The 16,144-nt window shown below is 44.6% G+C and overlaps 1 protein-coding gene across 6 annotated transcripts in view; it reads left to right on the forward strand.

The window, feature by feature from the left end:
* pkd1a (polycystic kidney disease 1a) overlaps positions 1-16,144 on the forward strand; it is a 192,903-nt gene that overhangs the window by 120,125 nt on the left and 56,634 nt on the right. For all 6 annotated transcript variants that reach the window (XM_068056535.1, XM_068056536.1, XM_068056537.1 and 3 more), the window contains 8 exons: positions 1,014-1,158; positions 1,455-2,057; positions 2,158-2,320; positions 4,467-4,719; positions 10,711-10,906; positions 12,556-12,726; positions 13,374-13,517; positions 15,463-15,673. In XM_068056535.1, coding sequence (XP_067912636.1) covers positions 1,014-1,158; positions 1,455-2,057; positions 2,158-2,320; positions 4,467-4,719; positions 10,711-10,906; positions 12,556-12,726; positions 13,374-13,517; positions 15,463-15,673 — 1,886 coding nt within the window. The remainder of the gene's footprint in view (positions 1-1,013; positions 1,159-1,454; positions 2,058-2,157; positions 2,321-4,466; positions 4,720-10,710; positions 10,907-12,555; positions 12,727-13,373; positions 13,518-15,462; positions 15,674-16,144) is intronic.

Raw genomic sequence — 16,144 nt, forward strand, 5'->3', positions numbered from 1 at the left:
AGGCTGTGGACTGTGCGGCCAGAGTTAGTGACTGAAGCAGAGACCATGGTCAAGAGTTTCCTCACAGTCACTCCTGCTGTGCCAGAAATGGGCTGGAAAATGTGTCGCAGAGGGCAGCACTCTCACCTCCGAGTCAGAAGATTGTGGGTTTAAGTCCCATTCAAGAGACTTGAGCACAACAATCAAGGCTGACACTCCAGTGCAGTACTGAGGGTGTGTTTCATTGCCTGAGATCCCATCTTTCGGATGAGACATTAAACTGAGGCCTCATTTGTCCTCTCAGGGGATGTAGAGGTTGCCATGGCACTGTTTGAAGAAGAGCAGGGGAGTTCTGCCTGCTGTTCCGGCCAATATTTATCCCTTAACCAACATCACTAAAACAGATCATTTGATTAATATACTGTTATTGGTGGGAGCTTGCTGTGCGCAAATTGGCTGTCGCATTTCCCTTTATTACAGTCTTGCCTATACTTCAAAGTATTTCATTGGCTGTAAAGAACTTTGGGACATCCTAATGATGTGCAAGGCGCTATAGAAATGCATGTAATTCTTTTTTCCCTTGATTTTAGCAATGTAAATGGGGTTTCCAGTGAAGATATAGTGCAGGAGCAGGATCTCCAAGAAAATTCCTAGCCCATATCAACATTTAGGAATAAGTTAGATAGGCGGTTGATGGAAAAGGGATTTGGGAACAGAGTTATGGACAGGGGATTGAGACTGCAGCTCATTTGGGGAATAAGCTGTAAACTGCCACACAGCCTGTCCCCTAGTTGGAATTTTTATTTAATTATATACTTCATTGGTTGAATGGGTTGGATAATCAGATCATTGATCCTGACTTTGGCTTAATCAATCTTTGAGGGCAAGGAAGAATTTATCAGAGCCTTTCCTCAGATAAAATTAGTTAGAAAGGGTTCCTGAGAAAAACAGATTGTCGGAAGTCTGTGGCAACTGTGTTGCCAAAACCGAGTGGCCCTTTTCTCACTTTGTTCTCTCATTGTCCTTCTTCCTAGGTTATTAGCAGAGAATTCATTTGTGGTGAATGTCAGAAACAGACATTGTTTGCACTGGACAACATGATAACAGTCCTTCAAAAGGAAACTGGACAGGGTAAAATGACACCGACCTCTATTGGGGATAATATCCTTGTCACTGTTGGTAAGTTCAAAACAATATGGCAAATGGAAACACAAGTAGCACTGGAAAGTAACTGTGGCTCTCGATAAAATGCTGCCATCTCGAAAAGTCAAAGGGGAAGATCCTGACTTTATGCGATAGTGTAAAACAAATCGGCATTCTGTTATTTTTATTCCCATTGACTTCAGAAAGGATGTGATTCCAAGTTCATTGCACAAAACAGGGAATTATTCCCCCACCAATCTTCCCCAATTCTTAGCATCAGACAACCCTGCCTGAATGGAAGTGTTTAACATTTCAATTTGTTTGCTCTATAGGAGGCCTGATCGATATGACTAATCAGCTGGTTCCAGTAGTGAGTAAGGTCACCAGCCCGCCTATCTGCAAACCTGAACTGGTGGCAACAAAGGCCTATGATCTGTCCATGAAGTTAATGCAAATTCTGATGGGTACGCGGGTCCTGAACGAGGAGCCCTTGAGTGTGTCGGGTGCTAGGATGTGGGCTCAGGGCAAGCGAGCTGACCCGTGCCATCTCCTCTGCTTTGCCAATAAGTCAGGCTGCCAATTCTCCATCCCACCGTCCTTCAACAGCATATTTTCCAACCTCAGTGATGTAACTCAGGTCATGTTCCTGGTGGACTCCAATCCCTTTCCCTATGGCTACATAAAGAACTACACCATTTCCAGTAAAGTGGCTTCCATTGAGTTCAAGACTGACAATGGGTCGCAGATCCCCATCGAGAGCCTGGATTCGCAGAAGGCCATCACGGTTACCATGTCAACCAACTCTGCAGTGAGAAACGTCACCATTAATACAACGGTTATTGCTGCGAGGAGTTCAGTGACAGTGAACGTCACTTCTGGGAATTTGAATAAAAAGGCTGGGCTGCACATTCAGATCACATATACAGTTTTAAATGGTATGTATAAGAAAATCGAGGTACTGGTTAGAGGTCAAGTATATAGATATATAATTGCACGGCTTTATGATTGCTGTTTCTCTTCTGATAACTATTGTAGATTCAAGAACTTTCATTGCCAAGGAAGCTGAGCCTTTTATTCAGGTTTTCCTCCACAATTCAACAAACCCAAATGAGCAGAACTTCAAAGCCAGGAAGAAGATTCATTTGGAATCTGTAAGAGGATCAGATCACAAGCTGTACACCTTCTTCTTGTCCCCAGAGTAAGCATTCTTTAACATGTATTTAGAAATGTTTCCATCAAAATCCGTAATTGGGTTTAACCGTACTGCAAGATGTAATGGGACTAAGACATTACTCCCAAACATTAACTCAAAGCCACATGGCGTAAATATTACTACTGTAATGAGAGCCCATCCCCTACCTGGAATGTCTTAGGTCTTTCATTGGGCAAATTTATTATCCTTTATGTGATGACCATTGCCACTTAATGGCCAGGCAAACTGATCAAGCATCATTTGGTGCCACGTTCTGTTGCTGTGGGGAGTTGGGAAAAGTAGCAATGCTGAACTGCCCTTGGTTTGAATATCACTACCTGTTCATCCATCCGTCAGTCACCAGGCACTGGAGAACACCAGGTCACAAATTGTCTTTCCCTCCCTGTTTCCATGGAGATTGAGCAGAGCTTAATGACACTTCAGATGAAGGAAGCTGTGGGAGAAATGAAGCAAAATAAAACACTTGTAACAAAAGTTTTACATTTTTAAAAGCATGAGGAGTTGTCCTTCTGTCTGAGAAGCCAACCAACTTGGACAATAAGTGGGAGCAGCCCCAGGGTTTCTGGACTGGGCTGGGGAATGTACAAATACCATGAAGCACGCAAGCAACTTAGGTAAAGTGTGTGTGTGAGTGACTCAGACTGATCTGGAGTTTATGATGGAAGGGAATGGAGTTCCAAATAAAGGGCCAGGAGTCGAGATTGGAGCCGAATCTACCCTCTTAATTCAGCTGCCCCAATTCAGTGAGCTTTACCCGTTCATAACTACACCTCTCAGTGCATCCATTTGCAATGGAGCTGTGACCTTCAGAAGTGACCAAACCAGTGGTACCCCACAGAACAACACTTCATCACTGTCTTAGGAACACCATTGGCAACAACTGTGGAAAAGTCACGGGTTCAGAGAGTCACTTATCCTCCAGACATGGGGGGAGGTTTCCCAGGCCTTTGGAGGTGGGTTTGGAGGCGAGGGGGTTGGTAAATTTAGACAAAATGCCATCGGACAGGTATGCCAATGTGGTCCCACTTAATCCCGCTTTTCCTGGAGACAATTTGCATGCGCTGCTGGCATAATGATGCAATTATCAGTAATTTTGCCAGGACAGTGCAATTTTACCAGCGTCGCACGGGACCCCCCGCAATGTCTGCAACTCGTCAACTGACAGGAGGTTGTTCACAGCGGGAGGTCAGAGCAGCATGAAAGTTCCATGTAATCTGAGTGTTAAAGGTGCAAATTGGCAAGCCTGAGGCCATCCGCTGGCAGAGGCTTACAATTGCGTGATTATCTCCTGGAGACTCGGGGAGTCAGTGGTGTAGTGGTACTGTCACTGGACTAGTAATACAGAGGCCCAGGCTAATGCCCTGGGACACGGGTTCAAATCTCACCACGGCAGCTGGTGGAATTTAAATTCAATTAATTAATAAATATCTGGAATAAAAACCCATCTGGTTCACTAATGTCCTTTGGTGAAGGGAATCTGCCGTCCTTACCTGGTCTGGCCTACACGTGACTTCAGACCCACAGCAATGTGGTTGACTCTTAACTGCCCTCTGAAATGGCCTCGCAAGCCCCTCAGTTCAAAGGCAATAAGGGATGGGCAACAAATGCTGGCCTGCCAGCGATGCCCAAAACCCATGAAAAAATAATAAAAAAGACTGATGTCACAGTTGGCGCCGGTGGTGATGATTTGGCTGCCGGTTCCTCCAGCTGTTTCGCGCCTCCAATCCATCCCGCCCTCTCTCGTTGCAGTCAAGTCAGCAGCAAACTCACTGCAGACTCAGCGAAGGCTACTAGCACTAGAGCACCCTCCCACCTCCTCTCCCCACCCACCGTCACTAATTGGATGGTGATTGCAGAGGCGCCTTCTTAATTGGATGCCTTCTGGAAGATTGGACCGGCAATCCCACTGCTGCGGAGATCGGGGTCACGACCTGAAAATGGTCGCGACGGCTGGGAAAAAAATAAGGTGGAAGAATTCAGTCCCATGGTGTGGCAGGGGTGAGTATGTAGACAGTAAGGTAAGAAATAAAGGTTGGCATATTGTTCAAACTCAAAATGTACCAAACGGATACATCAAAACCATCTCAATCCAAAGTGAAAGCTATTTATTTCAGTTTTTTTTAATTTTCAGTATTGATGACACAACAAAAGATTATTATTTGAACATCACAAACTTTTATACCTCATCCTCTGTGCAAGCTGCTGTTGGCGTCTACACTTCCCTTTGCCAGTATTTCAATATGACTGCAATGAGCTGGAAAACTGATGGGATTTTGCCAATGGAAGATACTACACCAGACATGGCCGTGTGCTTAACACAACACCTGACTGCCTTTGGAGCAAGCCTTTTTGTGCCACCTAATTCCGTCGTATTCATCAATCCTGTGAGTACTTGATGCCTGCCTGTAAAAATCTCTGAGATCTCTGTACGCCTCCAATTCTGGCCTCTTGCACATCCTCAAATTCTATCACTCCACCATTGGCGGCTGTGCCTTCAGCTGCCGAGGCCCGAACTCTGGAATTCCGTCCCTGAACCTCCCCCGCTCCTTCAAGATGCTCCTTTAAAACCTGCCACTTTGACCAAGCTTTTGGTGACCTGTCCTGGAGCGTGGCTATCTGACCCGAACCCGACGACATGTGCAGGCTCAGGTCAGGTCGGGTCGGGTCACTCTTCCGGGTCTGGAATTCGGATCGGATCGGGTCGGGCCGGGTCGGACACAGTGGCAGGTGTTGCCTTTTGGTCAGGGAGAGAAAGGGAAGTAAGAGTAAGCGCCATTAATTTCCGGTAGTCGAGTCGGGTCGGGTCGGGCGTGGGAGAAAAACCAATGGGCTCAGGCCCGGGTCGGGTCCGGGTTAGATGTGGTCGGGTCGGGCCTGGGTCGGGTTTAAATTGTGTACCCGAGCAGGCCTTTAACCTGTCCTAGTATCTCCTTGCATGGTTCAGTGTCAAATTTTGTTTGCTAACGCCTATGTAAAACCTTTTCGCACATTAAAGGCGCTATATAAATGCAAGTTGTTGCAACGATTAGATCAACCACGGGCTGAATTTTCCTGGCCCAGGCTGGGAGGTGGAAGGGCTGGTAATATAGCAGGGGAAGGCGTCGGGCAGGAGCCTGACATCTTTCTGCTGCATTGACATATTGCCAGTGGCGGGAACCTCAGCAGTGCAGTTGCCCACTGAGCGGCCAATTGCACCAGTTAAGGACCCAATTAAGGACCACTTCCTGCCCCCACTGGTATTTTGTCTGCGTCGGGGGGCGCGGGGGGGGGGGTGGGTGGAGAGGAGCCACTGCCATGTGGGGAGACTGCCTGTTAACTCTGGCAGCCTCTGAACAGGTTCCCGGGAGCGTGCCCTGCTTGACAGGCGCTCCAAGGCCAGGTGTCAGTTGCCATCCCCATGCCCAAGGCACTGGTGCAGGAAGAACAACCCCTCCCCCACCTGCCTGGCCGTGGCTTCCCCAAAGAAACTCAGCGGTCTTCAAGGGCGCTGCTGAGTTGCCAGCCCTCTGATTGGGCCAGCAGCCTAAGGAGGGGTGGGCCACCATCTTCAACTAGACAGTGGCCCTGGCATTGGCCACTGCTGGCAAAATGTCACCCCAGGGTCCTGGTTCCCGCTTTTACCCCTGGCGGCGGGATTTCGTCTTCCTCTAAAAAATCCAGCCCCATGTGGACTGTTCTTGGAGCAAATTGGCTCAGCATTTGTTTTTATAAAAAAAGTCTTTGATGTGGCAGCATCAGATTTTAATGAGGCAGAGAATGGGAGGATCAGTCACAGTAAAATGCAATTAGCCATAGGAAATGATTTCCATCTGGTTGTAGTTGTATTTCTGCAGAACTGATGTGTTTACCTATTTGTGGCTCGGTTGCTGCTGTGTGTTAAAGCTGCTTCGTGTGGTGCTGCTGTTGCATTTCCTCCGAGCTCCAGGTTTCTTTACGGCAAACTAATTTTCCTCAGCAGCACAGCTAAAAGGGCTTCATGTGGGAAGGTGCTCTGCAAGCAAAGAGCTTCAGCAGGGAAGCACAAACCCTGGCCAACAAACCCTAGACCAGTGGTCAAAGCTCCCCTTCCACAAACCCCTAAAATCACCCCACCCCAACATGAAAAACCCACCAATACTGAACTTCTGAAGTAAAGCTATTTTTTTCTTTTAAATGCTGTAAATGTGTAGCAGGCCTTGAAATAGAAAGATAGATTGACACTTCTTCCCCTGGAACTTTAAAGATTTTTTATTTTTTCCTCAACTTTATCAGGGGGTGAAATTGGTCTTGGATGGGAATGAATCCTGCAGCCTGTTGTACACCCTGCCCAGTTTTCTATTTTATTCCTGCGCAGTTACTTCTAAGTAATGGAGATGTCAGCTGTGGCTCAGTTGGTGGCACTCTTGCCTCTGAGTCACAAGCTTCCAGGCTTAACTCCCATTCCAGGGCTTGAGCACAAAAGTCAAGGCTGACACTCCAGTGCAGTACTAAGGGAGTGCTGCTATGTTGGAGGTGCTGTCTTACAGATGAGGTATTAAACTGAGGCCCCATCTGCTTACTTGGGTGGATGTAAATGATCCCATGGTGCTACTTCGATGAAGAGCAGGGGAGTTTTCCCCGGTGTCCTGGGCCAATATTTATCCCTCAACCAGCATCACAAAAAACAGATTATTTGGCCATTATCACAGTGCTGTTTGTGCGAGTTTACCGTGTGCAAATTGGCTGCTGTGTTTCCTATATTACAACAGTGACTACACTTCAAAAAGTACTTCACTGGCTGTAAAGTGCCTTGAGATGTCTGGTGGTCGTGAAAGACGCTATATAAATACAATAAAAACATAAAGTGTTGGAAATACTCAGCAGGTCTGTCAGCATCTGTGGAGAGGGAAGCAGAGTTAACGTTTCAGGTCGGTGACCTTTCATCAGAACAGACCTGGCCAGAACATAACAGAAGCTCTGCTTCTCTCCACAGATGCTGCCAGACCTGCTGAGTATTTCCAGCACTTTTTGTTTTTATTTCAGATTTCCAGCATCTGCAGTATTTTGCTTCTATACAAATGCAAGTCTTGTTTTCTTTCATGAGTATTTGTGTGGTCAAAACACGTGCATCTCAGTTACTGACTGCTGATTTAAATGATTTTGAAAACCACAAATCTTAGAGATGTTTGTGGAGGAATTGCTGTTGTTGTGCAGGTCCATGCTTTCAAAAGCAAAAAGGCATTTGTGACATTTCTCTCTCCAATACTTTCTTTAATGTAATGTAATGTAACAATGTAATTCAAAATGGAAAAGGATCCAAAAATAACTAATAATTTATTTTTTGATATCTGTGCACAAGATAGAAAGGAGAAAGGCTATTCAATTATCTGAGCACACACATGTGGAATTAAATCATTCCAGCACTGCATTCTTAATGATTCTCAGCTTTCTGCTTACCAGTTCTTGTGTCAAGACATTATTCCATTACAAGGCAATTGTCTCACGGGAGCAGCTTCCCCTCCAGCTGGGCTGATGAAAGAGCCCTGAGTTACATAAGAACATGAGAAATAGGAGCAGGAGTAGGCCATTCAGCCCCTCAAGCCTACTCTGCCATTTATTAAGATCATGGCTGATCTGATTGTGACCTTAACTTCACTTTCCTGCCTTCCCTCCATAACCCTTGACTCCCTTGTCAATCAAAAATCTGTCTAACTCAACCTTGAATATATTCAATGACACAGCCTCCACTGCTCTCTGGGGAGGAGAATTCCAAAGACTAATGACCCTCTGAGAGAAGAATTTCCTCCTCATCTCCATCTTCAAGGGAGACCCCTTATTTAGAAACGGTGCCCCCTAGTTCTAGATTCCCCCATGAGGGGAAACATCCTTTACTCTGTCAAGCCCCCTCTGAATCTTGTATGTTTCAATAAGATCACCTCTCATTCTTCTAAACTCCAATGAGTATAGGCCAAACCTTCTCAACCTTTCCTCATAAGACAACCCCTTCATCCCAGGAATCAGCCTTGTGAATGTCCTCTGAACTGCCTCCAATGCAAGTATATACTTCAGTACTTAAGGAGACCAAAATTGTACACAGTACTCTGGGTGCAATCTCACCAACGCCCTGTACAGTTGTAGCAAGACTTCCCTACTTTTATACTCCATCCCCCTTGCAATAAATGCTAACATTCTATTTTTCCTTCTTAATTACTTGCTGTACCTGCATGTTAACTTTCTGTGATTCATGTACAAGGATACTCAGATTCCTCTACCAGAGCATTCTGCTGTTTCTCTCCATGTAAGTAATATTCTGCTTTTTTATTCTTCCGACCAAAGTGGACAACCTCACATTTTCCCACATTATACTCTACCTGCCAAATTTTTGTCCACTCACTTATCTATATCTCTTTGCAGACACTTTGTGTCCTCCTCACAACTTGCTTTCCTACCTATCTTTGTATCATCCACAATTTTGGCTACAATACACTCAGACCCTTCATTCAAGTCATTAATATAGATCGTCAACAGCTGAGGCCCCAGCACTGATCCCTGTGGCACTCCACTTGTAACAGCTTGCTAACCTGAAAATGCCCCATTTATTCTTTCTGTTTTGTGTTAGTTAACCAATCTTCTATCCATGCTAATATATTACCCCCAACACCATGAGCTCTTATCTTGCATAGCAAACCTTTATGTGGCACCTTACTGAACGCCTTTTGGAAATGCAAATAGACTACATCTACTGGTTCCCTTTATCCACCCTGCTTGTGAAATCCTCAAAGAACTCTAATAAACGTGTCAAACACGATTTCCCTTTCATATAACCATATTGAGTCTGCTTGATTGTATATGATTTTATAAATGTCCTGCTATTACTTCCTTAATAATGGACTCTAGCACTTTCCCAATGACAGAGATTAGGCTAACTGGCTGATAGTTTCCTGCTTTCTGTCTCCCTCCTTGAATAGAGGTGTTACATTTGCAGTTTTCCAATCCACTCGGACCTTTTCATAATCTAGAAAATTTTGGAAGATTACAACTAATATCACTAACATTGCAGCCACTTTTTTTAAAACCCTAGGATGAAGGACATCAGGCCCAGGGGACTTGTCAGCCTTTAGTTTCATTAGTTTTCCTACAGAACTCTCCACAAAGCATCTCAAAGGGAGGTCACAACTGGCCATAGGAGCTCCTTGTCCACTGAGAGAGAGAGACAAATTAAATTTCCTCCTCATCCAAACATGTCCTGTTGAAATTTTTTTTTAAATTCATTCATGGGATGTGGGCGTCACTGGCTAGGCCAGCATTTATTGCCCTTGAGAAGGTGGTGGTGAGCTGCCTTCTTGAACCGCTGCAGTCCATGTGGGGTAGGTACACCCACAGTGCTGTTAGGAAGGGAGTTCCAGGATTTTGACCCAGCGACAGTGAAGGAACAGTGATATAGTTCCAAGTCAGGATGGTGTGTGACTTGGAGGGGAACTTGCAGGTGGTGGTGTTCCCATGTATTTGCTGCCCTTGTCCTTCTAGTTGGTAGAGGTCACAGGTTTGGAAGGTGCTGTCTAAGGAGCCTTGGTGCGTTGCTGCAGTGCATCTTGTAGATGGTTCACACTGCTGCCACTGTGTGTCAGTGGTGGAGGGAGTGAATGTTTGTAGATGGGGTGCCAATCAAGCGGGCTGCTTTGTCCTGGATGGTGCCGAGCTTCTTGAGTGTTGATGAGCTGCACCCATCCAGGCAAGTGGAGAGTATTCCATCACACTCCTGACTTGTGCCTTGTAGCTGGTGATGATTATAAAGCACAAATTGTGGATGTCAACTCAAATGGCTGCTTTAGCTGCACCCTCCTAAAATAGAGAGGACATTTTTTGGGTTCATTTTAACTCTGAGCAATAGTGTGAACCGGTGATAGTGGGTCAGCCGCCCATTCTGCAATCTTATTGGGACACGAGAAAACATTTTGCAGCGAGTTGTTAAGACCAGGAACGCACTGCCTGAATGGATAAATACTTGAAAGGGGAATTTTTTTTTTACAGGGCTATGGGGAATGAGCAGAGGTGTGTGATTAATTGGAAAGCTCCAACAAAGAGCTGGCACAGGCACAATGGGCCAAATGGCCTCCAGCTGCATCAGTTTATGATTCATTGACTCTAATTGGGTGAGATGTATAATTGGCGACTGATCTGACATTGCCCATTTTATACTCTATCCCAAAGTCAAACTGGTCCGAACCATTTGTTGCTGTTTATTAGGTTATGTGGCTAAGGGTTCTGTGCACAAATTGTGGCATCCCTCTCAAACCATGAAGGGAGTTCTTTTGTTTTGACTTCCATACTGCTTGAATGGTTAATGAAGACATATAGTGGGATGAGAGCTAGATAACAAAAACTTTCCTTCTCTCTCCTCTTGTTATTTTGATCAGCCTTCAGCTGTTATAAAGAACTACATCGTTCTCCTCACATGTGCCATCTGCTTTGTCATCTACACTATCTCCGCCATCATTGTTCGGAAGCTGGACCTGATAGACATCAATCGAGTTGGAGTCATCCCCCTATGTGGAAAGGATGGATTCTACAAATATGAGATCCTGGTGAAAACAGGATGGGGCAGAGGGTCAGGTGAGAGGCAGTGTTGTTTACTCATTGATCACTTATGTCTTTTACTTCTTAAGCACTTCTAAAACGAAGGAATCAGAGACTCATTACATTGAAGAGAATCATAAAGCATTAATGCAAGCAAAGGCATAGTGAACCCAAAGACTACTGGTCGCAATGGTAACATTTATAACATCCACTTTTCAGAACATAGTGTAGACAGGTTTTCTATTGAATATGTGGGTCCACCCCTTCAAGACTGGGAAAACAGCACTAGAGAAGGGGAAACTTTTGGGGTTTTAAGAGTCCAGATCATTAGGATAAAGTCTCTGATATTCAAAATGTCAGATAACTTCTGGAGGAGGCTGCAAGGTCCCCTCACATGACTGTGGGGTGAAACTAAGCACACTGCAAGCTTGCACTCAATCCTGCTAACAGAACATTGTAAACTTCAGCACTGTGATCATTGGCATAAAGATATTTAACAGGTCATGGTGAAATAACATTATGTTGTTCATTGAATAGAGACTCGGTGTTGCACCATAATTCGGTCAGCCATGCCAGAGAGGATATGGTGATCAGTAGTGATCCTAGTTCCAAAGGGTCTTGTCAAGCTAACAGGCTACTTGTACCAAGGCTGTGGCATTAAAAACTATAAATTAAAAAAAGTGACATAAATTGGAAACTTATTTGAAGTGAATGGTTTTGTTTAGGTAATAAAATAAATACTTCCACCATAACAAGTAAGACTTGACAAGAGGAAAATATTGCAGATGCTGGAAATCTGAAATAAAACCAGAAAATGCTGGAAATACTCAGCAGGTCCACCAGTAACTGTGGAAAGAGAAAGAGAGTTAATGTTTCAGGTTGACGGCCTTTCACCGTAACTGGTCTGTTTTACTTGGTTTATGAAATAGATTCTCACTGTCTATAATTTCCACCTGCTTACTTATGGGACACAATAATGTCCCACAGTTTCCCATTCAAATATACTTTGTGTTAGTGGGTTTGGTATATGTAGGAGCGCCCATCTTGTCCTTGTCCGCCAGCACAATCTTCCCATGTCTTTGTTCTATTCATAGACTCATGTCTCCCCCTTTGTTTGATTTTCAAAACAAACATTTCCCAATTACTTCCTGCACTCACTCACTGATTGAGGTCCTAAGATCAAATATTTTTAAATGTCAAGATAGGATAAGATTGACTTGGAGTTTTCAACAAAGGATTTTTTTTTTCCTTTTTAACCAGCATTTCTCTCTGTCAAAGATATTGTTGCATTCGATTTTTGAATTAAGACTTCCTTTCTGGTTTAGAACTCCTCAGACCAGAACTACATTTTGTCCCTTGTATTCAATTCCTGGGCTAAATGAACAGTTTATTCGGATGGGTTTTCTGAATCCCCTTCACAATGTTGGAAACTTCAGTTTAGATGCCGACGGAAGTCATTTCTTTTCATGAAGAAATGTGTCCAATTTCATTGGAATTTCCACGTATTTAAAATTCCTGGTGTCTAAAATGACCGTGTCTAAAAACTGGTGTCTAAATATCCCTTCATAAGATGAGGTGCCAAGAACTGTGAATAGCCTTTTATACAGGTTTGGATCAAAATAAGAGTTGTCAAGTTAATAGTTGATTAGAATGATGTTGTTATGTTATCTTTCACAAACCAACAGGCACATCATCTCACGTGGGAATCAGCCTGTACGGCAGAGAGGACAAGAGTGGTCACAGACACCTGGACAATGAATCCGCCTTTCACAGGAATAGTGTGGACATATTTCAGATTGCGACTGATAACAGCCTTGGCAACATCTGGAAGATTCGTGTCTGGCACGATAATAAAGGTAACAGAAATCTTGACCATTCAACAGCAACAAGCCACTAGCAGAGTGGCGCAGCGGAAGCGTGCTGGGCCCATAACCCAGAGTGGGCGGCACAGTGGTGCAGTGGTTAGCACCGCAGCCTCAAAGCTCCAGCGACCCGGGTTCAATTCTGGGTACTGCCTGTGTGGAGTTTGCAAGTTCTCCCTGTGTCTGCGTGGGTTTTTGCCGGGTGCTCCGGTTTCCTCCCATTACCAAAAGACTTGCAGTTGATAGGTAAATTGGCCATTATAAATTGCCCCTAGTAGAGGTAGGTGGTAGGGGAATATAGGGACAGGTGGGGATGTGGTAGGAATATGGGATTAGTGTAGGATTAGTATAAATGGGTGGTTGATGGTCGGCACAGACTCGGTGGGCCGAAGGGCCTGTTTCAGTGCTGTATCTCTAATAATAATAATAATAATAATAATAATAACAAAGGCCAAATGTCATATCTTGGGTCTAAGTACAAAGCACCGTGGTCTGACATCAAGATTAGCACTCCAACCATAAATATTAGTAAGTGCTATGAGTAGACCAGTGCTGCCCACAGCAACCTATTTCTGTACTTACTTATGTCACTCCGGGATTGACAATTGTTTTGCTGACTATCCCTGTTTTTTTGTCACTAGGTCTAACCCCATCATGGTACCTGCAGCACATAATAATTAAGGATCTACAGACCAATAACAGCTATTACTTTCTGGTGAATGACTGGTTGGCTGTTGACAATGACAGGAATGAAGGTCTAGTGGAAAAGGAGGTCCTAGTTGCAAGTAAGTCCATTTGTTTGGAGTGGAGATTAACACTGACTTGGCCTTATCTCTTGTGGACACCACTACTAGGACCAGATATAGGAACAGGAAGAGGTCGTTCAGCCCCTCGAGCGTGTTCTGCCATTCAATTAGATCATGGCTGATCTGTATCTTAACTCTATCGATCTGCCTTGGTTCTGTAGCCCTTAATATACTTACCCTGCAAAATCTATCAATCTCAGTTTTGACATTTTACAATTGGACCCCCACCCTCAACAGCTTTTAGCGGCGAGAATTCCAGATTTCCACTACCCTTTGTGTGGAGAAATGCTTCCTGACATCACCCTTCAACCACCGGACTCTAATTTGATCAGACCTCCCCCACCAGAGGAAATGGTTTAGGATAGCTAATAGTATCTAATAATAGGATATCTATCTACCCTATCAAATCATTTAATCACATTAAACACCTCAATTATATCAACCTTTAATCTTCTATACTCAAGGAAAAACAAGTCTAGTCTATGCAACATGCTCCAGACACAGTGATACACATAAGAATGTGTTTAATAATGAACCATAACTATGTGACAGGTCAATGATATAAGCCTTGCCCTTTGTCTGTCTTGGGCCTTCTGGATCTTGGCTTCTGCTCACAATGTTCTCATCCCCAGTGGTGGGAGGAGCTACCTTCCCTCAGGCCAGCTCCGTGAATCATTCCACTGCGATAATTTTCGTGATACTTACGACTTTGGGCTGTTTTGTCACTGATGTTAAACAAAATTAAATAAAACCATAAAAAGTTTGGTAATAAGAGACCAGTAAAGAAATACAATTAACTCAATGAAACATGATGGATGCGGTAGTCTAGTGGTTATGTTACTGGACTAGAAATCCAAAGGAACAAGAGCAAAATACTGCAGATGCTGGAAATCTGAAATAAAACCAGAAAAGGCTCGAAATACTCAGCTGGTCTGGCAGCATCTATCATAGAGTCATAGAGAGATACAGCACTGAAACAGGCCCTTCGGCCCACCGAGTCTGTTCCGCCCATCAACCACCCATTTATACTCATCCTACATTAATTCCATGTCCCCTACCACATCCCCACCTTCCCTCAATCCTCCTACCACCTACCTACACTAGGTGCAATTTACAATGGCCAATTTACCTATCAACCTACAAGTCTTTGGCTGTGGGAGGAAACCGGAGCACCCGGCGGAAAGCCACGCAGTCACAGGGAGAACTTGCAAACTCCGCACAGGCAGTACCCAGAACCGAACCTGGGTCGCTGGAGCTGTGAGGCTGCGGTGCTAACCACTGCGCCACTGTGAAGAAAGAAACAGGGTTAATGTTTCAGTTCTGAATTTTTCCAGCATTTTCTGTTTTTATTTTAGTAATCCAGAGGCCTGCACTAATGATCTGATGACATGAGTTCAAATTCCACAGCAGCTGGGGAATTTAAATTCAATTAATTAAATAAATCTGAAATAAAAAGCTAGTATCAGTAATGGTGACCATATAACTACCGGATTGTTGTAAAATCCTATCTGGTTTCACCAGTGTTCTTTAAGGAAGGAAATCTGCTGTCCTTTCCTGGTCTGGCCTACATGTGATTCCAGACCTATAGCAATGTGGTTGACTCTTAACTGCCCTCTGAAATGGCCTAACAAGACACTCGGTTGTCAAGAAGGTGGCTCACCACCACCTTCCCAAGGGCAATTAGGGATGGGCAATAAATGCTGGCCTTGCCAATGAAACCCACATCCTGTGAATGAATTTTTAAAAATTGTTTACTGTAGACATTGTAAGTTGCAAAGGTACCATTGGTGTTCATATGAGACTTGCGATAACTTCCATGAGGTCGTTTTTCTTTGACGAGCTATTGTTGAGGTTTAGGCGGGATTACCATAGTCAGAACTTCCTCTGCTTCTGTCTTAATTTTATTTGCATTTTCCCTGTGTAGCGGAGGCTAAACTGAAGGACTTTTCCCGCATATTCACTGCGGAAATCCAGCGAGGAATCTCGGAGGGGCACATTTGGCTATCGATCTGGGATCGGCCACCGCGCAGCTGCTTCACCAGAGTCCAGAGGGTCACCTGCTGCCTCGTACTGATATACCTCTTCTTCTGCGCTGGTGCAGTATGGTATGGAATCATAAGTGATGGAAGCAAAAGGTACGGCCCATCTTTCTTTATTTTAATCCTGTTGTTTTATTCATTCATGGGATGTGGACGTCACTGGCTAGGCCAGCAATTATTGTCCATCCCTAATTTTCCTTGAGAAGGTGGTGGTGAGCCGCCTTCTTGAACTGCTGCAGTCCATGTGGTGTAGGTACACCAACAGTGCTGTTGGGAAGGGAGTTCCAGGATATTGACCCAGTGACACTGAAGGAACGGCGACAGAGTTCCAAGTCAGGATGGTGTGTGGCTTGGAGGGGGACTTGCAGTTGGCGGTGTTCTCATGTGCCTGCTACCCTTGTCCTTCTAGGTGGTAGAGGTCGTGGGTTTGGAAGGTGCTGTTGAAGGAGCCTTGGTGCGTTGCTGCAGTGAATCTTGTAGATGGTACACACTTCTGCCACAGTGCACCAGTGGTGGAGGGAGTGAATGTTTAATGTCATAGATGGGGTGCTGATCAAGCAGGCTGCT

The sequence above is a fragment of the Heterodontus francisci genome, chromosome 24 (assembly GCF_036365525.1).
Source record: "Heterodontus francisci isolate sHetFra1 chromosome 24, sHetFra1.hap1, whole genome shotgun sequence".
Classification (NCBI taxonomy): Eukaryota; Metazoa; Chordata; class Chondrichthyes; order Heterodontiformes; family Heterodontidae; genus Heterodontus; species Heterodontus francisci.